We start from the raw sequence: 25,022 nt of genomic DNA, 5'->3' as shown, positions 1-25,022 counted from the left end.
TGTAAGATAATTAAAAAAAATCCCGACATGTCAACAAATAATGACATGTGGACCAAGTTGTGTATATATAGGAGGTGTTACCCTATGTCGAATTCCCGATTCAGCCATTTTGGCCATTTGTTTGAGTTTTGAAGCTGTGGAACTCATAGAGTTTGTTTACCAACAAACCACTGAACAGCTGAGCGAAAAATTCTTATGTTAGTAAACAAACTTTTGAGCACCCCGCACCTACTTACTGTGAAAGTCGGAGAACCTTATTGTGATTCTAAAAACCTTGTTGTGGATAACCATGCATGCCAACGACTGAAAATTTATGATCAAGTAGGTCGTGAAATGAACTTTTCGACACTGAATTCAGTGTTGAAAAGTAGCATTTTTCAGTGTCGAAATGTTCACTTTTCAACACTAAATTGCATAGAAGTACTTTTAGGCCTTGAAGGGAGAACATTCTGTACAGTTAAGGTAGAATTCCAATTACAACAGTTTAACCATTCTTTCCTCGACTCATCTCACGTTTTTGCAAATTTTCAGTTGACTTGTGTCTAATTAATCTGCGAAAACATAACAAACATACAACGCTAGTTGAGTCACTATTGATTGTTAAAAGTGCATTTCATGAAGCACCAGCATGACAGCTTGAAACAAACGGTAGACACCACTGGTTATTTCTTGTTTTCGAATTTAATTCCAGAGTCGTTTATCTACTGTTTATCTGGTAAATATTAGGCTAATAGTGGACCACCTAAAATCTCCTGGCTCCAGAGGTCCCCTGATCCGTTCCGTTCCGTTCAAAACTCGCCTCAAGCAACGCCTGCTTTTCTAGTTTTTTTTTCGGAATACTGTTAAACCTTCCAGTGGCAGGCTTTTTCGTTGACAACTTGAGCACTTGACACTCTACATCATGGGTGGTTGTTGGAGCAATTGTTGTCGAATCTAGTCGAGTTGAGTCGAGACATCGCCATCGTCGGTCGTCGTCATCGTCTTTAAGCCGCCAGACAGCCAAACCGCCAGGTGCCGGTGAACCAGTTATTCAGTAGTAATTCAACGGTCGTCAAAGCGCAAGCGTGCGCCTCGAGTCTCGAGACGTCCATTAAGAAAAGATTGACGCGTAGTGCGTGACGAGACACACAGAAAAAAAAGCGCGGATCCAATCCGCGCCTTATTTTCCCACGTGGTGATCAATTGGTTAAATCCGATTAAACCCAAGTCAAGTCGTTCGACTTTTCAGACTGTGTGTTATTTTATTTCGATTTGTGTTTTTAACCGTTATCACTGACTAAGGGGCTGCTGTCATAAATAAACTGCCTAGCACCCAGAAGCACCCAGAAAACGGTATGGTTGCTCGCTGAGTAGTGGATAGGGGAAATCAACAGTCAGTGATAACTCGCGCGCGATAATCATGTCTCGATTATGACGGAATCGGTTCACTCGAATGATGATGGCAGTTCCTACAATCGCATTAAAAACCGATACGGAGTGATAATGAATCAATCCAAGATAGCACGCGAGAGAAAGGGATTAGGTTGCGGGTGCTGTGACGTTGTGCATTTTAGTCCAAGCGAAGCTACCGGAGTTAGGTGTCAAAATTGGCAGTTATACAGTGAAAATGCTAGGAGCATAAATTTGCGCAGAACACGTACCGGTTTTGAAATTTCCAAAAATACAAAGGATTTTACATCATTTCCTAACTTAAGATTGGTAAAAACATCGTGGTACCAAAGATTATTGAAAATTAGCCAGTGAACGTTAGTTTCAACCAATCTCCAAATTTTCTTATAGAAACTCACTAGGAATAATTTCAAAGATATGCATCTTTCCTTAGTTTGAATCGGGTATGCAATGAATATTAAATTTGTTTGAGTATTGCCATTTTTTAAAAGCAAATATGTATGATTCAAACCCTTTATAGGAAGAAACCTGGATAAGTGAGGAAACTTAAAAAGGAAAGTATTTTCCAAGAGTAATTCTATAATAATGCTCAAGTTCTTGAAAACTCTCTCCAGATGCAAAATGTAAATAAAAATGTAAATAAGTTCCTCAGATTCGTAAATTATAAGCTATTTTTGTCATTTAAACTCGATATTTCTTCAGAAAAATATTTCAATCATTAAGTATGAGTAAATGAGAAAATAATAAAAATCATGTAAAATAACTATAACAAATGTTTCTAACAAGCATGAAAAGCTTGGGATAGACAATACTTCAACATGATTATCCTATATTGAGAAAGTTTTAAATTTTGTTTTGTGAAAAACATTTAGATGTAGCCACTTATTTTGTTTGTATATTCTGTTTCGTTTTGATCTTCTAAGTTGACTTTAAATTTAATTGTTTAGCGATCCAAAAATATGAAAATCTCAGAAAAAATTGAAATTTTCTTTATTTTATTATTTATTTTTGTCATTTTCTTATGATGCAAATTTATTTTTTCTTTCGTTATCATTCTAAAAAATCCATGATTTCAAGTTAACTGTGCAAATGTTTTTTTTATAACTAAACTAGCTGACCCGGTGTGCTTTGCTACACTTTTCAAGAATAAAATAATTGAAATTAAGATGTATTTCAAGGCAGAATTTCAAACCAAATTTAAAGATAATTTTGAAGCAAACGCTTTGAATAGAGAGCTGGAATTTCGAATTTCAGTACACAGATGATTTATGAATATTTTCTCGAAATTGATCTCTAAATTTGATTTTCAATATCTGAGTTTTTTACTCTTTTTTATAAGCTTCATAGAGTTTATAATAATGATGTCGAAATACATATGTTTTAATGATTTGGACTTCTAGTCCCTTTCGCTCTTGCAATGCAAGAAGTGCTCACGAACTACTATTAAATAACTTTTTGTATCCAAAAGACGTAACATTTCGTTTTATTTGTCTGAAAAGTTTTTAAATTATGCCAAATATAATATGAATAAAGATCTTCTTTCCGACTCCACCCAGATATAAGGGAGGGTCTCAAATTATTCGTACGCAAACAACCTCTCTTCTTTTTGCTCGATAAATTATCGATTTAAGCCAACAAACTTGTGTGGAGTCACTGATTGGTTTGATAAGTTTTCAAGCTTTACAACGCAATTTATATGGAACTCCCTTTGTTCCTCCCATCTTAACACTGCAATGCAGACATGTTTGTAATAATCAAATAAACATATCTCGTACCCAAATACCTTCTCATGTTAATATCATGTTGATAATTTATTTCGCCTATACTAACAACAAACTTTTGTTGAAAGTAAAATATTCAAAAATGTTGGCAAAATAATATTACTAAGTTAACATTTGTCCCGTTTATGGAGGCAAGTGAAAGTCACAATGCCTTTTTCGGAACTTAGATGCGAAACAAAGTGTAAAGCTTTGAAATTAATTGAATATGTGTTCTTGTTATTTTAAATCAAATTTCATTGATATATCTGCAGTTTTTTGCAGTATAAGTTTATGTTTAATACTCCACTTTTACATAATGCTGTTTTAATTAAAAGACCCTAATATACAAACATATTTAATAATTTTGAATATCCACTCCACTGCCCATATTTGATAAACGGTCTAATGTGCTTTGAACACCAATGCGAAAAAAAACGTAAAATAAATGTTTTAACTTTTTTTTGCATCATAATACTCAAATGGCTTTAACTTTTTTTAAAAACTATGGAAGCTCTAGTGAAAGCGAAAAGGAGGATGAAGTTAGTAGCAGATGCTTTCCAGGGCATAAGAGGACGAAAAAGGAAGAAGCTGCGTTGGAAATTAAACGAGTGAGACGCAGGGGCGGTCCTAGAGTTGGCTGTTGGGGGGGTGATTTTTCAAATTTTCAAAAATTAGTCAATAAGAAGGGTCGTACATATCTGGCGAAAAAACGTTAACTTTAAGAAACAGAGCAGAGTAGGTGGGGGGGAGGGTTTGGTTACAGTTGCAACTAAGACTTATATTTAGTATAGTTGTAGGTTTGTCATTTGAAAAATTTGAAATTATAGAAAAATATTGTATAATCTTAACAAATTTTCTCAATATATTTAATATCTTTTATAAAACAATCTGCGAATCTTAGATGTTCACTGAAAAAGGGTTGGTAAAAAGATATTTTCAAGTTATCCACAATATTTCACTGGTCATCTTCATATCAGCGTAAGACCCTCACCAAAATTTTAATGATTCTCATTTTGCAACAATTCCAAAACAATAATGTGAGAAAAGTGTTTGTTAATTATTGCTATGAATTAAAAACTGAATATTTAATTATTTTTCTGAAGTATTTTGCTGAACCGTTTCGAAAGTATTGAATTATTATCAATTCTCGTTCCAATTCTTCAATATTTAAATATAAATTTAATTTTAAATGAGATCTTCAAAATCATCATTTTGACTTGTTTTTTTTTCTTGAGTTTCATGCTCTCAAACTAGATTCTTAATTTGATTGTAACGAAATCCAAAGAAATAAAAAATATTATTCAAAGAAATAAAAAATATAGTTCATTTCTCAAAGTTGATACTATTTCAATATTTCAATGAAAAGTCATAAACAATTGGAATTGAAATAACCAAACTTTCAGATCAAGAGTGGATTTTTTAACCCAACCCCAGCTGGATCTCTACTCAAAATTTTAAATATTATTGTGTAGATGAGCTAAAAACAGTATCGGCGGTATAATTGGTGTGAATCCTGAAATCCAAATTTGAAAAATGTCTTCCGAATGTTCAACTAGAGCGATTGCCTTGTTTCCGAGAAAATAGTCGGGGATGACGGAATAGTTTTATTTCATTTTTCCCAGGTGAGTTTTTGGAGCCTATGCTTTAAAAACTGATATAAATTTCTGAACTGAATTTCTTATCAGATTGTATCCATCACCTCTAGTTTCAGAAGTATTATTTTCAGTATTCTTAGAAAATTGAATAGATCTCATTAGAGATGTACCGATTGATACGAACGGCCGAATACCGGCTATAAGCCCTTTTCAAGTATTCGGTGAAACGAATGTTCTTAAAATAAATAGCATGAGCATTAAAAAATTGTAAATAAGCTTAAAATGTGTTCAAAGGTACCGTCTGCATCACCAAATATTCTGCGAAAAATACCATTGTGAGTAATATTTTAAAAGTGATGATAGAATTGATGAAAATAAATTTCCCTTTTTGCATAAAAACAAACAATGTGTGAACAATTGCACTCTCATACATACACAGGTAACGCAAGCCTCTTAAAGCTTTGGAACAAAAGTACTAATCAAAGCAGGTGAAAAACACTATTTTTTCGTGCTTTGTATGGAATTTGAAGCATAACTGATATCAAGCTCCAATCAATAATCTAAGTTTCATGTTATTCATGTAATTTTTATTACCATAAAATCCCCATACTTGAAATTAATTTTTATAATTTTAATCATAACTTGGTCTCGGAACAACTTTATCGTAACTATTTCTCACTTAAATAACTTAATGTTGAAAGTCTTAAATTAAAGAATTTTTATAAAAACTATTGATCAATATTAAAATTGTTTAATTGTGATAACGACTCAAAATGTATGAGGCTCTTCGAGCCAAAGTGCATAAAAGCTAATGAAAGCCGTAAAATATCACAGTAATCGAGCCTTAAAAAAAAGGGTAATTTAAAAAAAACTTATTTCGAGAAAACACATTTTTAATTTGATGTGTTTGGCCATTTTCCATACGTTTAACTAAAATTAGTATTTCTTTTTCAAACGTAAAAGAATGTAAATTTAAATTCTAAAAATCTGGAAAACTATCAAATGTAGTTTGAATTATGAAGAATCGTTTTATTTCAATAAATCCAAACCGATCATTTTTGCTACATTGAGGCAAATACCATCAATTTTTCTTGAACTTTCCAAAATAAGAAATTATTTTTAAAAAAAATCCGAAAATGTATCTTTTTAATTTGAAATTGTCTAGTCAGTTTCGGTATCATTAATTTAGAAAAAAAAATGGGATTATGAGATGCAATTCTGTCAAAATCGGAGCCTGCAATGAAAAATAAACCAAGAAATGGAAATTTAGTATTTGATGTAGGCAACAAAAATCGAATCGGTTCAGGTCGACATCTGGGAAAGGTGGATAAGGGTTGTCAAATATCCACACTTGTGCACGGAGAAGGAGAAGGAGGTAAAATTCTCATTTTTGTGTCCACATGGTATCTGAACGGCCCCAAAGACCATTTATCACTTAAAGGCTCAAGCCTTCATTACTTCTAAAAAGGATCGAGATATGTTGATCCATCAACATGGTGCCAAACAGATCTGCAATAACTTGTAAGATAACAAAGTTATGGTCGAAACAAGTTTGCAGGTATTTATTGAACATACCGACTGTTTGATGAACATTATCAAATAATGATAAAACTATAGCTAAAGTTTTAACGGAGTGATTCTGAACAAAAAAATTTTCACTAAATATCCAAAAAGCGAAAAAAACTTATGAGCATTAAAAATAAGTTATCAGATTAGCAATACGTTGTTTGATGACAGAGATACGCACAAAATTAAATCGCATGTTTCGCATGATCCCAAATTTTTTGCCGATACACCATACTGAGGGGTGAGCCCAAACTTTTGATCGATAACTTAAGTAGCTATTTTATTTATTTAAAGCACTGTGAAAATTTAAAGTTCAAAATTAAAAAAAAAAGTTGTTTGTGATATTTATTAAAAAGGTTCAAATGCAACTCGAATTTCTAAATTCGGTTCACCCAACCTTGAACTGATCGGGTTTAAATATAAAGTGCGATTTTTTTAAAATTTTCCAACTTTAAGCCAAATTTAAGTCATATTAAGTTACAATTACATTTTGCCAAAAACATACGAAGAAGGTTTTGCTCATCGACTTTAGAATCAGAACAAAAAAAATGCAATGTATCATAAGATGACTGAGATATGGCCAAACAAATTAGCTTTTTTGAGGGGGTGATCTCAAACTTATGGCCAGCAGCGTATATGGTCAGCAAATTCGATTTCAACGCTTTAAGTACCTCAACAAAAGTTATTTGGTGAAATTCGGTTAAAGGAATTGCAAGTTCCAGCTGATTAAGTTTGGCGGATCGACTTTTTTGATTTTTTCTAGTGTAAGTGAGTTAACTTTGCAAAACAAAAAAAAAGCGGGACATTTTGGTGAAAAAGCGGGACAGCGGGACATTCAACAAAAAAGCGGGACAAGTCCCGCTTTTGCGGGACGGATGGCAACCCTACGTTAGACACATTGTAGGGTTAGGGTTGTATGGATTTTTTGAAAAATAAATGAAGTAGAGATGTTATATAGGGTATAAGCTATGAAATGGCATAATTTTCTCTATTTTGAAAAAAAAAATGGAATATTAAACCGTTTATCAAATATGGACAGCCAGATTCAACACACGAGATACTCCTCTCTGACCTTTCTCATATAATGCTGAATCATTTCGATGAGGAAATTCTTCAAAGGTAGATGTTTAGTGGGGGTGTTTTTAGTGAATGATTTTCAGAAAAATGTTGAGTCTAAATATTTAGTTAGATTGTTTATTTGGGCTCAAAAATTAATAGATGATTTGTACATTTTTTGTAAATATTGACCGTTGTGTACATTCTTAACTGAAAGTTCATCCGGAAAATGCATATCCTCACTTTTTGTTATAAAAAAGTTCGTTTATTTTATTGATAAATTTCACTTATCCTTGCAAAACATCAAAAAGTTCTCTGCATTCGGCCTTTAAATACATCAATCCTCAATTTTAAAGGACGGGCTCTTGTTTAGTTCAGTGTCTGTTTATTTTCATCAGATTTTGTTGTTGTTTTAAAAATTTAAAATGCGATTGATACATCTTCAGTTTAGTACATGTTTAAAAAATGTTTTAAATCTATTTCTGTTGAAAACATCTTATTCATTTTTGTTATCGATACTTTCTATGTAAATCACCTTCCATGTAAATCACTTTCTATGTAAATCTTCCTACTATCTTTTTTTTAAACGTCCGTAAAGTGTCATATCATTAAATCATATGCATCAATATTAAATTCATATTTTTTAGACAACAATTGCTGCTTTAATTAACACGGAATCAAAATAGTTATCATTTTTAGAATCGTTTACCTAAATGATTCTGATCAGAGATGTTAAAACCGCGAGTCTGCATACTCGTACTTTGCCCTTCTTTGCAGAACGATTTTAAAGCTTAGTTCTTTTAGAAATGGGACAGTTACGAATGCGTGTATCTCGAAAACCGTTCGTTTGACCTAAATACTTTCTATGAAGCAAATGAAGGTAATTTTATGATGATTCATGAAAAATTTTGAAAAAAATTATTTATCGTTTTTTGTAAGAAAAAAATCTACTTTATTCTTGGTACCTCCCATCGGCCAGCGCACACTTTTTTTCATTAATGATATTGATCAGTTTTTCAAACATATACTTCGTCTAATCTGAATTTTAAATTGCTACATCCTCCTCCTTCAATTTCTGATACTTTTAGGTCCAATACTTCTCTTTTAAATGAAACTGAGTGCAATTAAGTGGATTCAGCTGTTACGAAATCAACAAAACTTGGTTATTTTTGAGCCACTTTAAAGCGTTTTACGTAGAATTTCTGCTAGCAAAATCTGACAATAACGAAGTAAAGCCATCATGAGATTGAACTTAAAGTATAATCGGTTAGTCTAGATCGTTGGTTGCGAAGAGTACTTACAAGATTACTCTTTCAAGGCTTTTAAAAACAGCGAAAACAAAAGTTTTATTTTTGAAAATTGTTGCTTTTTTCAACAGGTGCGGAATTTTGGCAAATGATTATATTTTATACAAAACAACCAGCAAATACATACTTTAATATGCTCGGGACCTTGCCACGAGCAGACATGGTATAGAATTCAAACGCAGAAATTTGTTTGAAATAGGGTATTTAATAAGGTTTGTTATTCATTAGAAATCATCTATCATGTTGCCTCGGTACCGGTTATGCAGCTTACGAGCTCTGGAAATAGCAAAAAATTGTTGTTTAAAGTTGGGTTTGAATGACTCATTACTAGGTAACACTTTCAGCTTATCGGAGAATTTTTTTTCGAACATTTCAGCGATCCACCCTAAGTTTTGAGCTTATTCCAAATAAAAAATGCTGCTAATGAGACTTGACTTCTCAGATGACCCTTAACCGTAGTTGCCGATCATGTGCTTCACTTTAATGCTTAATTTGAAATTTTTGGACATTTTTGACAGTGTTTGCATACTTTTCCACCACTCACACACAGTAATTCTTTGAATAATCAACGGTTTTGTCAGCTATCAATTTGAAAATGATGGATTTTGAAGGAAACTGTGCAAAATTATTTTTTTCATTTTCTCTTGCATCGTTAATATCTCAAAAACGCATTAAGTTAAAATTTTGAGAAAAATATGTCAGAAAGTAGTTTTCACAGGCAGCAAAATGCTGTCAAAATTTTGAATGTCCGATCACTAGTAAACGAGCTATTAGCAAAACAAAGTGTCCCATTTCTAAAAGAACTAAGCTTTATTTCGTTAAACTCAAACTGCAATGATGCTATCTATAGTTCAACTCGGAAAGCATCAGGAAGTAAACTTCGGGTAAACTCGGCAGGAGTAAACAGCAATCGGGGGAAACATCAGCGAAGCGAACAAGTGTTACCACATCCAAATCTGTACCGCTCACCAAAATCTGTACCGAAGAAAACAAAGTTCTGCATTGAACGTGTTGATATGGGAAGATTTTGTTTCCTTATTTTTAATCTTAAAAATGATACATACTTTATTGCACATAGTACAACTTTTTAGCTTAACACTTCTTGTGAAACTCATTTAGTCATTTTTATTTTCTCTCTTTAAATAACTGACATTAAAAATATTTTTCATAGAAACACTTCCTAATGTTCATCATGTTAATACATAGTTTTATTAAAACGATTTTTGAGCATCATATTCAATACGATATTTTTCGATCGGCCATTTAATCTTAAATAACTTTTCGTTCTAAGGAAGCGTCCAATGTGTTTTCATTTAGACGATTACGAACTTTGGTTTTATTCGCATTTACTTGCGACAAAATGCGCTCAACCACTGCTGACGAGTGGGGGATTATAATCAGATATTTAATTATTTGTAGCAAATTTGGAAATCTAACTGTTCCATCGTGTACTTCCCAGTAAGGAACTCGTATCGTCAGAATGGCTAACTTTTGACTTATTTTTTATAATGTTTTCAATAGACTGGTTGAAAGCTAAATGTAGAAACTTTTTTCAGTTTTTGAGGTCAAAAATCTGTACAAATCTGTACCAAATTTTGAAAATCTGTCATCTGTACGTACAGATTCTGTACCAAAAATGAGTTCAAAAATCTATACCTGTCTAGATAAATCTGTACATGTGGCAACCATGAAGCGAACGTACAGTTCTGCGAATTCAAAATTCAAATCGTTTTCGTTGGGCAGCCGAACACATCAATTGGACAACGCATGGGGGCGTGGCTAAAAGTGATAGATACAATGGAACGGGAAACGAGCGAGAGAAGGGTGCGAGGAATGTTAACTCGGTCCGTCGGGCAACGATCGCTCGTGTGCATTCGTATACGGTAAGCTTCGTTCTGTTGTTTCGTTGATGTGATTTTATTCCTGTGAGGCATGGAAAACATCAATACAGAACTGTTTTCTTTGTTTTGTGTGCAATCACGTAATGATTGGAACGAAGTTAAAATCAATCTGCACACAACAAGTTAAACTCGGAAAAAAATCAGCCGAATGATTCTTTCCGAAGCGAGTTTACACACCGCTGATTCTGATTCGATCGGCAAAATATCAATCTGGGTCACATGTAGCGTCATTTATTAATATGTGCTGTATAAATGATGTAGGAATCAAGAAGAAAAAAAAACACATCTCCACTGCAAAAAAATCTACACAGAAAACTAAAATTACCGAGTTCGGTAATTTTTTTTACCGAAATCCAATGTTCGGAAAATCGCTCAAGAAAAGCAATCAGGATTCGTTTCAAGCTAGAATACTTTTACCTCCGAGTGCTATGATAGGCACGTGATGAACGTATCCGTTGAATATTTGTCGAACATCAACACCAACTAGATACATAAAAATATACCATGCCCCATCGGGGGCTAACGTTGCTTTTCGTCACGTGGCTAATCAACGGTGATCGACATACTTGATGATACATTTTGAACGTCGCTCTCACAATCATTCGCTAACGCCTGTACTTCAATCATTGTTGATAATGATAGACGATCATGAATCTCTCAAAAGGAAAATCTGAAGAAATACCAGGACAACATGTTGAAAAAAGCCGTAGCACATGCAGGACAGTTCATTGCGGTTACTTAGTAATGATTTTGTTCTTCTACGCAAAGCGAAAAACTAAAAATCATATTGTAACCTCTACACATCTCTCAGAACTGATACATATCAGTTGTGACCCTAGAAGGTTAAAAACCATCAAGGAAGGCAATCAGCATCGAGACGTTTGTTGCTGATAGTCTGCGTCCTTCTTTACCACATCATGTTTTGCGGGAATGTATCAAATACAGCAGCGTCGTTGTCATGCATGATTGTTTATATGGAAGGAGGAAAAATTGACTGCTTCGATTTTTTGGCTCTGAATGCAGTAAAGCATGGCTGATGGAAAATGATTGATTTTCGGAACATTGCCGAAATCCTAACATGTGTAAATCGTTAAACTGTTCGGTAATTTTTCCGGTAAAAAATAAACGAACACCGGTAAATCGATTCTTCATTTACCGATGTTCGTTAATTTTTTACAGAAAAAATTACCGAACAGTTTAACGATTTACACATGTTAGGATTTCGGTAAAAAAAATTACTGAACTCGGTAATTTTCGTTTACTGTGTACACATTAGCAGTATGTGTCAACCTATATAGATTTTTGCAATTTGACTCCCATTCTAAAAGTGCATGTCGGCATTTCATTATCATATGTGACACATAAAAGTTACAAAATTGCACACATACATAGCTGTTATAAGTGTATTACCCACTTGGTAAATGCCCAAAAGTAGGCAATGAAAAATTGTAATTTATGTTACTTTAATTTGTCGGCCTTAGCGGTGAAATGTGATGTCCTTTTTAGTAGGGACATCTAAAGATTATGATTTTTATTTTATATATAGATGGATAGAAGGTTAGATGAAATGAAAGATGGTGAAAATGAGCGAGTAGAATTTATTTAGAAGCATATCATCACATATCAAATTTTTGTTCCTCCTTTATTAAATCTTAGCATACTTATCAGAAGAAGAGGGTTGGCTCAATAGCCACCCGTTATCCAAACATACAAAGAAAATTGTGCCTCACTCACCATTAAAATATAGATCCAGATGCGTAGTTAAATAGCTGCTGATCTCTGCAATATTTACTGCAAAATTTGTTACATTTTTTTGTTTTCCCTCGATTCCCTCCTAACCAAGGGTCCGGTGCCGATTGTCCGACGCATAGGGCTGAGATAAAAGATCTCCCCTTCTGGCGATCCGGAGCCAGCGTCTTCAGTTGCTGCCAGACTACGCCTTTCTGCAAATTTCTTTTTCATCTCTTTGCAGTTTGTATAACTGAAAAGCAAATCGAGCAGCTAGAACCAAATTGTGCATGGGGGGTATTAGAGTACGATAAATTTCTCCCTGAATCTATGTATTCCCTCCTTGATTTTAGTGGGAATATAGAAAGAGGGAAAGGGCTCCTTCACATTTTTTATATAACTCGGAAGTTATTGAAGCAAATGGAACCAAATTTGGCATGAAAGGATTTTTGAATACGGGAAATATTTCTATGATTATTTGAGACCCTCCTTTCTTCCATTGGGAAGATAGGAAGGGAAAAATGGGGCCTCCAACAATTTTCATTGCATTTCTCGAAAACAACTCGAGCATAAGGAACCAAATTTGGCTTTGAAGGGTATTTGGAAACAAAGACTTTTCCATTGATATTTGGTACCACTCCCTCCTTCCAGTGGGGAGGTAGGAAAGAGGAAGTGGCCCCTATACAACTTTTTGCATGGTTTGAGAACTAGTCAAGCAAACATAACTATATTTGACATGGGAGAGCATGTCATGCAGGAAATTGTTACATGATCGTTTGAGACCCCTCCCTTCTTCCATTAGGAAGATAGGAAGGAAAAGGAGAGGCTCCCATACAATTTTTTGTCCAATTTGAGTACTTATATAAGAAATGTAACCAAATTTCACATGGAAAAGGATTAGGACACGATAAATGGTTCTATTATAATTTGAAACACTATCCTTCTTACAGTGAGTACATAGAAAGGGACCGTAGTAGAGTTTTGATAGCATAAATGGATGGATGGAGGGAAGGAAGAGTTTCCATATAATTTTGTTGTATATCTAAGAAACTTATCAACCAATAGAATCACATTTAATATGAAAGGGTTTTTCGGCACAAGAAACGGGTATGATTATTAGAAACGCCTACCTCCTTCAAGTAGTGGGGAATGAAATGGGAAACTTTATTTATATCAAACTGATCTTTCAAGTTAATGAAACAATTGCTAAACTTTAACTTTCAATCGTTCAGACCGACCAGGCAGCTTAAGTGCTAATCATTTAACCAGAAGCCATGTGACAGTTTCGTCTACATTAGAGTGATGCCAAAAATGACACAATCCATTCTTACAAATAAAAATGCTTTTTGAAGAACCACGCGTGCTTGAAAAGTACATATTAACAATTCGACATGTTTGTAAATTTGTTCCCCAAACCTGGCTCAATTCACCCATGCTAATTTATTGACCCAATAAATGGAGCAATTCGAATCCGTCAAAAGTACTTGTCAGCTATCTACGTGAGCAACAGACAAAACAGAGAGGAAAAAATACAGTGAATCGCTATCTATTGATTTTACAGCTGCCACCCCCGCGTGCGGTCTGCTAATCGGGACCCAGAATCGAAATTGTCAGCGATACGCGGCTTAAGTGCTTCCAAATCGAATCTGTGTGTCAAACTTCTCCAGAGATGGTAGTGTCCCGTGTCTCGGTGCTTGGCAAAGAGTGCTCGGCGCATGGAAAGGTCACTCATCATTCGGGGTGATCGATTGCAGTGTTTTTTTTTATTTTGTGGTTTGCTCTGACTTTATTCGTGCAAAATTTAACAGCTCCGATTAGCACTAAATAATCTACTTAGGGGTGTCTCTAGGTACAGAGTGTGTGTGTATCTCGAAAAGTGACCTAGCAGGCTCCATACTAGGGTACAGTGTAGAGAAGTGATCTAACCAATAACATCCGGAAGAGCTGAAAAACCTGCCCCAGTGAAAGAGAGAGAGGGAGAGGAGATCATGAGTGCAAGTGGGAGCTCCGGGGGGGCATGTGGTGGAGGAAGCAGTAGCAACTACACCGGCAAGTGGCACAAGAAGAATTCAGTAACCTTCAGGTAACCTAGTCGTTAAGGTGAAACAATGTTTAGTCGAACTTTACAGAGTTTAAAGTTTAAAAAAAAACACAATACACTAATAACATTATTTGTTTCAATGTTATTACGCAAAATTACAGTATTTTAATGAAATTTACAAAAAAAAAACACTGACAAAATAATTTTGTTAAACAGTTTTACAACTGTGTGTATAATCATTGAAATATGAAATTCAATTCCGAGCTTGAATGAAATTTTCCACCGGCCTCCACGCTACCACAAACTTTCAGTGGACCGTGTTGTGTAGAACCGTTATCTGAAGTGATTATTTCTTTTGGTTTACACATCTCTTAGTTGAACAAAAAACAACATTTTGATTGATATGCATGACACTATCTAGCGTCATTGTGAAATGTTTTTCTTAACACAATTATAGCGGTCTAAACGAAAACGACATTTTTATCCGAGTGTCTGTTTGCAACGTGAATCAAAATTCTTGAATGGGAAACTAGGAAATTTCGACAAATCGAATTGATACAATACTTTACACGATATACGATTATTATGGAACATGATTTAATAATTCAATTTTACTTCTAAACAAATACTTGGTTGAATCTTTCAATCTAACTCAACTTGCCTCATTAGAAGCCCATGGGTGACTTTTTTTATACAAACTTTTAACGGTCGCCATGGAAGAAGAAGAATCACCTCGAATAGCATCTGTACCCTATATGTGTAAGTGCCGAGAAACGCAACTTCGAGTCTGATATGGCTGGTATTTTGATTCAGAATACTAGAAATGTAAGAAAATTACTAACAAATTTTCTCGATGGCCCATATGCCCAATTCTGACGGATATTTACTCTGAATGATTTTTCATGATTCGTTTTCGATAATCCTTGCGTTAAACATTCCAAATCGAGCGAATTATATCTTTGCTCGTAAATATGTAGTCAAAAATCGTGCATAAATTAAAAATGTTCACACTAGTCCAAAGGGAGTATGTATGTCAAATTAAAGTACTAGTGAAAATCAAAAAAGATGCTGTTGAAAATATTTTGCAAAATGATGCAAAATATTTTTAAATATTTCTGAACTAGGTATGGCTCTGTAACTTTGAAAATCTGAATAACATTAAAAATGTTGAAGACAATGACTTAGCTATGAATCACATCAAAATATTCTTTTGTATCAGTACAAACTATCCTACCTAGCCGTGCGGGCGAATTTTTTTAATCTGCTACAGAAAGGCAGATTTCGAGAGCACGGCCGGAAGAGCAATGTATTTTGTTCCGTCTAAGTTCTTAAGATTATAAAATAACTTTAATACACTAAATAAGTCACAATATACGAACATTTTAAAATGACATCTTTTTCAGTTTTTTTTTTCCGTGCAGAACGGAATTCAGACAGTCGAATAAGTCTCGTCAATTCAACTTTTAAGGGGGGGGGTAGGGTCTAATGGGTATAAAAAAACACCATTTTCACGAATTTTTTCTAGAGCTATCGTTCAAACAAATGTATTCAAATTTTTTGCATTATATAAACATTGTTAAAAGAACATTTAGTAATTTTTTCGTAGAAAAATATTGAAAAATGAGCCGGTGACGGAGCACTTTCGAGGATGCCTTTTAGAAAACAGGATTTGCGGTGGACACTGTATCTCAGCACAGAATCATCTGAGGTCAAAAAATCAGAGCAAAATATTTTTAATAGATGTTTTTCTGGACCCCAACGTTTTTATTTAACTTAAAAAATTTTTTATGAAATTTTTGTGGCTGTTTGAAGTAAAAATTACGATATTTCACGAAAAAATCCGCCATTTTTCACCTGTAAAATCTCCCGAAAGTAAAAAAAAAAACGAAAAAGAAAAACGTTGGGGTCTGGTATTTTATATGTAGAAAATATGTTCCAAAAGAATGAAAAGAATCGGATAAGTAGTTTTCAAATGACGATGTCCACGGACTTTAAAAATGTGCTTTCGAGAAAAACGCGTTTGAAGTTTCTGCTCTTGCTTTCTTGCAGTATTGGATAGGAGCAGATAAAGGCCTATAATTTCTACAGTTTTGCTCCAAATGACTTGAAAATTCGACACAACATTCTTGAAATGTTTTACAATAAGAAAATAAAAAAATAAAAAAATCGATTTTTTTAAAGTGTTAGACCCTACCCCCCCCCCCCCCCCCCTTAAACATTTAGAAACTAGATCAAATTACTTAAAAAATGAAATAAAAACCTAAATCTAAAATCACGAAAATCGGTTAACATGTGTTATCAAGAGAACGCACGTAAACTCCCGAGGCATATTGACCCGAAAAGGAAATGTGTTTTTTTTTTGGCATGACATTTGGGGCACTTCCGGTGGTCACCGGAATTTGCTTTCTCTACAAATTGTGTATCTCGTGTGTTTGGTAGTTGAGCATCACTGATATCAGATGCTAATTAAGTTCGATGCACTCTCGAAAACCGGTTTGGCTCAACTCCGTTCGACCCAGTCAAAACACCAGCTTCTGATACGGCAAAGGCTTTGTGAGGACCCCGTCACAACAAATCACCCACAAATCACCCTTTGTGAACCCGGCCTGGGCATTGCTGCTGTTTGTTGTCTAATAGAACACAATAGCTGATGACCAGAGAAGCAACAACAATCGAGAGATGGGAGTAAGCTGGTACGGTGTGATCGTGGTCGATCGCAATAGACAAAATCATCGCACGAGAGTGAGTTCCACCTCAGAAACCTCAACGGACAGCAAATAAAGCGGAGGATCTGAAGCCCAGCCATCGTCGGAACACTCGAGACGCATGTGTTTTTTTGTTGCCTGCATTAATTTATAGAACCTAGTTTAAGAAAAAGTAATTATAAGTTTGTTAAACGAAATTCGCGAGTTGTTTTACTGCCAAGTCGGTACTTTTGGTTGAAACCCCAACATTTTGAGGCTTATTGGTTTCACTCGGGACCTCGTTGATTGCTGGATAGACTTGTGGTGTGCTTTTGTTGGTGATTAAACGATTGAGGAGTCGATGTTGGCATAGGTCGGAAAAGGAACCTGTGCCCAACATTATGGTCCTTCGAACCGGATGAGTCGAACCCGGTTACGTATTTCCTGATCGTTTGGCGCTTCTGAGGAACGAAGCGCGAACCACCATTGTTCAACGGATAGCATCACGCCAACAAATCGCCATCGCAGTGCAATTTTTGCTGAACAATAGTGCGCCATAGCATTCGGCTTTGGAACAAAGCAAGGCGCCAATTGATTTAATCTGGGCTTCGGTTGGACACCATTTTAGGAAAATAAGGTGAGCCCTGTATCGTGGTATATGTTCAGCCACTTGGAGTCGGTGAGACTTGTAAACTGATTCCCTCCGTTTTTTTGTTCTGTTTACTTTTTTTTTCGGAGGACATTCACCTACGTGAAGCGGCAGAGAGACAGTGGTTCTCAAGTCGATTTTGGATTTCGGCAATAATTTGCTAGTTTGGTCGGAACGATTCATCACCACGGGTGTGGTGCTTTGTAAATCAACGGATTTGGACGGATCGATACACCAAGGCAAGGGTCTTAGGTGTTGGTCATTGCAAGGCTCGGGTGTGCGTCATCGGAATTTGGAACGACGGTCAACGGTACAATTTTATGGTGCGGGTGCACTAGTGGTTTGAAGGCTTTGGATTGTTCTCGGAACGGATTCATGGATTGATGATGCACAGAGGCTAAGTACTGCTGCGATCTGGTATGTTATTTCTGATACTTCTTGAAGCCATTTTGTTTTTACTGGTGACTAATTGGTCAGATTTTGCGAGTGCGAAATCGATTGTGGAGCTTACAATAAGCTGGATATAATAATCGTTTATAAATCCATTATTACGCGAATAATTGGATTGGTGCACTGATTGGTGCTATTGCGTCACGAGAATTATTTGGTTGAAACTCAAAGCATTGAGTTCAAATTGTGTTTATAGAAAATTAAGGGTATTCCCTTTTGGATTTTATTTTGAATTTGGATTGAATTTTGATTTTCACGAATTATAATGCCTGTTTCAAAATCCACCAAGGAGCTTAAGGCTACACCCACGCTTAAGTATTGGACAGTTAAACTCAAGGATATTCAATCGTCCTTTACCGATATCTGGGAATTTGTTGAGACCTTTCAAGAAGGTGCAACATTAGGTCAAATTTCTGTAAGATTGAATGCTATTGATGATTTGTGGGAGCGTTTTGGCGAAGTTTTAACGGAAATTAAGTCGCATGATGATTTTTCCGGCTGTGATGAGATTTATGACAAAGAACGTAAAGAATTGAGTGATAGGTATTACTATGCCAAATCCTTCCTAATGGATAGGACGAAGGAACGTCAAAATCCTCATGATTTGGATCAGTCTTCTCGCACAGATTTTGGTAATCATTCGAATGTGGATCATGTTCGCCTCCCACAAATCAAGCTTCAATGCTTTGACGGTAATATCGATGAATGGCTTGGATTTCGTGATCTTTACCTTTCATTGATACATTGGAAACAGGAATTACCTGAGGTGGAAAAATTTCATTATTTAAAAGGTTGTCTCCAAGGGGAGCCAAAGGCTTTGATCGATCCTCTTCAGATCACAAAATCGAATTATATTGTTGCTTGGGATATGCTCTTGAAACGCTATAATAATAGCAAACAACTTAAAAAGCGACAGGTGCAGTCACTGTTCAAGTTGCCTTCAATGGTAAAGGAGTCGGTAGCAGAGTTGCAAACACTTTTAGAAGGTTTTGAAAGAATTGTCAACACCCTCGACCAAGTCCTAGAGTCAGCTGAGTATAAGGATTTGTTATTGGTCAATTTTTTGGTATCGCTTTTAGACCCTGTTACGCGTAGAAGTTGGGAAGAAGATTCTTCTACTAAAGAAAGCGATACTTTGTCGGAGTTAACAGAATTTCTCCATCGGCGAGTGCGTGTCTTGGAGGCTCTTCCCCCAAAGCCTTCCAATAGTGGTGCAACGCATTCTCAAGTGGCAGTTAAACCGAAAGGTGTTAGCATCAGAACGTACCACAATAATGTGAAGTCGTCTTTCAGATGTCCTGCGTGTAAGGACGGGCATTTCCTTTACCAGTGTCAACGTTTTTTGAAGATGGCTGTTGATGAACGGGATTCACTGCTCAAGGATCAGTCCTTGTGCAGAAATTGTTTTAAATCTGGACATATGGCTAAAGAATGTTACTCGAAATTTTGGTGTCGAAACTGCAAGGGTCGGCATCATACGTTGGTGTGCTTCAAGGGAAGATCGGATGGTCAGTTAGGGACCTCACGACCGCCAGGGTCATCGTCAAATCAAAAACATCATCAAGAAGCTAGTACTGTTCAAACATCCAACTCAGCAACTACTTGTATGATGTCGGGAGCGTCGGAAAAGGTTCATTCTCAGGTTCTTCTGGCTACAGCGATAGTTTTCGTCGAAGATGAAATGGGATCACGTTTTCCAGCTCGGGCGCTTTTGGATTCTGGATCGGAAAGCAATTTCATCTCAGAAGGACTGAGCCAACAGATGAAACTAAGTCGGAGAAAGGTGGATGTATCAATTCTTGGTATCGGACAGGCGAAGGCAAGGGTGAAGCATAAGATTGACGCGGTGATACATTCGCGGGTAACAAGATTCTCGAAGGAAATGAGTTTTTTGATTTTGCCGAAGGTAACGGTCGACCTACCAACGACGTCAGTAGCTACAGATGGTTGGGTCCTTCCTAGTGGTATTGATCTGGCAGATCCATCATTTTTCCAGTCCAGAAAGGTGGATTTGGTGCTTGGAATCGAATCCTTCTTCGAGTATTTCAAAACGGGAAAAAGGATGTCAATTGGAGACAACTTACCGACACTAACGGAATCGGTTTTCGGATGGGTAGTCTCCGGAGGTATGGTAGGAGAATCAATTTCAACGGTTAGCTGCAATGTTTCCACGGGAGAATCATTGGAGTCATTGGTTTCTCGTTTTTGGGCTTGTGAAGAAGTTGGATCGGAAAAATTGTTCACAGAAGAAGAGCAGATGTGTGAGGATTATTTCCAAAGGACGGTCCAAAGGAATTCGGAGGGAAGATATACAGTTGCTTTACCAAAACACTCAGAAACGATTGCGAATCTCGGAGATTCCAAGGAAATCGCTTTTCGTCGCTTAAAGGCTACCGAGCGCAGATTAGATAAAAATCCAGAATTACGAGGACAATACACTGCTTTCATGAACGAGTATTTGGATCTAGGGCACATGCAGAGGGTAACTAGTGACACCGCAGTCAAACGGTGTTTCTTACCCCATCATCCAGTAGTGAAAGAAAGCAGTACTACTACCAAGGTTCGAGTGGTCTTCGATGCATCCTGCAAAACGTCCACTGGGATTTCTTTAAATGATGGATTGCTTTGCGGACCCGTAATTCAAGATGAATTACGTTCTATAATTCTGCGTTGTCGTACGAAACAGGTGATGGTCGTTGCTGACATCGAGAAGATGTTCCGTCAGATTCTAATTGCGGAGGAAGATCGAATCATGCAATCGATACTGTGGCGGAATTCACCGACGGATGAAGTTGGAGTGTACGAATTGAGCACGGTTACGTACGGTACTAAACCTGCCCCATTCTTGGCTACGAGGACACTTAAACAACTGGCTTTGGATGAGCAGAACCGGTATCCTCTTGCTGCCAAGGTTTTTCTTGAGGACATCTATATGGACGACGTGATTGCTGGTGCGGAAGATGCAGAAGCAGCATTCCAGCTGAGGACTCAGCTAGAAAATGCTGCAGCGTCTGGAGGATTTCGATTGAGAAAGTTTGCCTCTAATTCCTCAAGGGTTTTAGAAGGACTAACTCAAGAAAATGTAGCTTTGAAGGATTTCTCGGAGGACTCTTCCTCAGATCCATCGATGAAGATTCTCGAGCTAACTTGGTTGCCGAAATCAGATATCTTCCGATACCAGTTCAGTATTCCGGAGGGCTCAAGGATTGATACGTTAACAAAGCGAAAGGTTCTAGCAATTATCGCCACGCTCTTTGATCCGCTCGGCTTATTGGGAGCAGCGATCACTACTGCAAAGGTGTTTATGCAACAGCTTTGGTTGCTACAGGATGATAACAACAAACGTTTGGATTGGGATCAGCCGTTACCTCCAACGGTGGGTGAGGTATGGCGCAATTACTCAGATCAGTTGCATTTTCTGAATGAGATCAGCATTGATCGTTGTGTTGTCGTTCCTGGGATGGTGAAGGTTGAGATGCATTGCTTTTCTGATGCATCGGAAAAGGCTTACGGAGGGTGCATCTATATGAAAAGTGTAGATTCCAAAGGGAAGGTTATGATTCGTCTTTTATCAGCAAAATCGAGAGTATCACCGTTGAAAAGTCAGTCAATTCCACGGTTAGAGTTGTGTGGTGCCCTGCTTACAGTCCAACTATTCGAAATGGTCAAAAAATCTGTTAAAATTGACTGTCAATCCTACTTTTGGACAGATTCCACATGTGTGCTTCGTTGGATTCAAGCTATTCCTAGTACTTGGACTAGTTACGTGGCCAATAGGGTGGCCAAAATTCAATTACTAAGCAAGGAATGTGAGTGGAGACACGCGCCAGGGACGGAGAATCCAGCGGACTTGATTTCACGTGGAATCAACCCCAGTGAAATCGGGAAAAATCAACTCTGGTGGCATGGTCCGGATTGGTTAATTGGCGAAAAGGAACACTGGCCAAGCTTATTGGAAGGGTTTGTGCCAAAAGACGTGGAAACTGAACGTCGTCGGCAAACTGTTTCAGTTTTAACAACAGCCACGTCAGATTCTGAGTCAAATTTTAATGATTGGTATTTCGGTCTTTTTTCTTCCTACACTAAACTAGTTCGAAGCACTGCTTACATTTTAAGATTCATAAAATTGTTGAACATGAAGCGAAACATAAAGTTTGGGCCCTTTTTGCGTGCGTCAGAGCTTATGGAAGCTGAAAACTTGTTAACACGACGTGTGCAACAGGAATGTTTTTCTGAAGAATGGAAATTGTTATCGAAAAGGTCAGGTGTATCAAGACAATCGAGACTCAGGTGGTTTCATCCGTTCATTTCGGCTGAAAATATTATTAGAATTGGCGGTAGAATTAACAAATCGAATGAATGTGATAACGCGAAACACCCAATTGTTTTACCAGCTCGACATTCTTTCACACGATTAGTTATTCAGCACTATCATTTGTATTTACTCCACGCGGGACCTCAGTTGCTTCTGGCCACAATCAGGTTGAAGTTTTGGCCATTAGGAGGGCGAAATGTAGTCCGGCAAATCGTTCAAAAATGCCATACTTGCTTCAAATCGCGGCCAAAAACAATCGAACAGTTCATGGGAGAACTACCATCAGCACGTGTGACGGTATCACGCGCTTTCCAAAGAACGGGGGTGGATTATTTTGGACCCGTATATCTACGTACGGCACCACGGCGAAGTGCTGTAAAAGCTTATGTGGCCGTGTTCGTTTGCATGGTTACGAAGGCTGTTCATTTGGAGCTGGTGACAGATTTGTCAACAGAGAAATTCATTCAAGCGTTACGTAGATTTGTCGGAAGGAGGGGTAAGTGTACAGATTTGTACTCAGACAATGGCACCAATTTTGTCGGAGCCAGGAATCAGTTGAATGAATTGTTCAGTCTTCTCAGAAGTCCGAAACACAGAGAAGATTTAACGCGTGAATGTAGTAATGTTGGTATTTCATGGCATTTCAACCCCCCTAGTGCCCCTCATTTTGGCGGATTATGGGAGGCAGCCGTTCGTTCGGCGAAACAACACATTTTGGAGGTAGTTGGGGAAAATCCAGTAACCGTTGAAGATTACACCACATTACTGGTACAGGTCGAAGCCTGTTTAAATTCGAGGCCTCTTACCTCGCAATCGGATAACCCAGAGGATTTAGAACCATTGACTCCAGGCCATTTTCTGATTGGTGAGTCGTTACAATCTCTTCCCGATTCTGTGGACGAGAATATTCCAGATAACCGGTTGAAGCAATTCCAGCTTATGCAAAAAAGGCTGCGCCTCATTTGGAATCGTTGGCGCCGCGAATATTTAGCCCAATTACAAGCCCGCACGAAGCGTTGGAAACCTGCAGTTTCAATCAAGGAAAATAGTATGGTTATAATAAAGGATGACAGAGTTTCACCATGTCGCTGGAAAATGGGCCGAATAGTTGAACTGCATCCAGGGGATGATGGAGTTGTTCGTGTCGTAACATTGAGAACAGATTCGGGTTTGAAAATTCGCCCTGTAGAGAAACTTTGTCTATTACCATGTCCTAGTTACGAAGATTAATTTTCTGGGTTCAATAACTCGGAAGCTGAATTTATTAACTCGATGATATCAAAATGTCAGATTTGTTAAAATCGTTTAGAAATTGAGTCGGAAAAGTCCGAGAGACGTCTTAAAATCGAGTGATTTGTCGGAAATGTCCGAAAAGCGTCTTAACATAAAATCATTTGGTCGGAAAAGTCCGAAGTTATTGAGTACAATTAACGGTTAGTATTTATAAAAAATTTGGCTTCAGAGTTCAGAAATTTCATTTCAGGGTGGGTGAGGATGTTTGGTAGTTGAGCATCACTGATATCAGATGCTAATTAAGTTCGATGCACTCTCGAAAACCGGTTTGGCTCAACTCCGTTCGACCCAGTCAAAACACCAGCTTCTGATACGGCAAAGGCTTTGTGAGGACCCCGTCACAACAAATCACCCACAAATCACCCTTTGTGAACCCGGCCTGGGCATTGCTGCTGTTTGTTGTCTAATAGAACACAATAGCTGATGACCAGAGAAGCAACAACAATCGAGAGATGGGAGTAAGCTGGTACGGTGTGATCGTGGTCGATCGCAATAGACAAAATCATCGCACGAGAGTGAGTTCCACCTCAGAAACCTCAACGGACAGCAAATAAAGCGGAGGATCTGAAGACCAGCCAGTCCAATTCCAAATCGCACCCGGCTCACATCAAGCCATCGTCGGAACACTCGAGACGCTTGTGTTTTTTTGTTGCCTGCATTAATTTATAGAACCTAGTTTAAGAAAAAGTAATTATAAGTTTGTTAAACGAAATTCGCGAGTTGTTTTACTGCCAAGTCGGTACTTTTGGTTGAAACCCCAACATTTTGAGGCTTATTGGTTTCACTCGGGACCTCGTTGATTGCTGGATAGACTTGTGGTGTGCTTTTGTTGGTGATTAAACGATTGAGGAGTCGATGTTGGCATAGGTCGGAAAAGGAACCTGTGCCCAACATCGTGATTTTAGTACCTAATATGTTGCAAATTCCATAGTTTACCGTTTTTTTATCAATAGAGTCATGACGATTTGAAAGTTCGCTTCGGGCGATATTGACCCGAAAGGCTTGGGTTGGGAAAGTTTTAAAGAAATAGCATTTCTATCTTAACATTGAGATTTTTGATTATATTAAAGTTATTAAAGTTTCTCAATTTGAACTTCGGAAGAATCCTGAAAACAACAAAGAGGCTGCAAAAAGATGCGGAAGAAGTAATAAAATTTCTAGATAGGAATAGTAGCTTTTGTTGATATGTAAATTTTGATCTAATTCTTTTTTCTTTTTCTTTTTTTAACCGCTATTGGACGAATGAAGACCGAACTTTTTTTTTGGATTTTAAACCAAATGGTTTATT

At 37.0% G+C, this 25,022-nt stretch overlaps 1 protein-coding gene across 5 annotated transcripts in view; it reads left to right on the top strand.

Annotated features, from left to right (window-relative positions):
- Nucleotides 1–1,056: 1,056 nt before the first annotated feature.
- Nucleotides 1,057–25,022, top strand: part of LOC129739080 (proton channel OtopLc) — a 60,344-nt gene continuing 36,378 nt past the window's right edge. The window contains exons 1-2 of one of the 5 annotated variants that reach the window (XM_055730471.1): nt 1,057–1,231; nt 14,111–14,385. In XM_055730471.1, the coding sequence (XP_055586446.1) occupies nt 14,291–14,385 (95 nt within the window). In that variant the 5' untranslated portion in view covers nt 1,057–1,231; nt 14,111–14,290. Of the gene's footprint in view, nt 1,373–12,937; nt 14,386–25,022 lie in introns of those variants that run through there. The other 4 variants (XM_055730470.1, XM_055730469.1, XM_055730472.1 and 1 more) reach the window with 4 other exon arrangements.

This window comes from Uranotaenia lowii, chromosome 1, assembly GCF_029784155.1.
Source record: "Uranotaenia lowii strain MFRU-FL chromosome 1, ASM2978415v1, whole genome shotgun sequence".
Lineage (NCBI taxonomy): Eukaryota > Metazoa > Arthropoda > Insecta > Diptera > Culicidae > Uranotaenia > Uranotaenia lowii.
The sequence above is the reverse complement of the archived record's forward strand: the minus strand, read 5'-3'. Positions and strand labels throughout refer to the sequence as shown.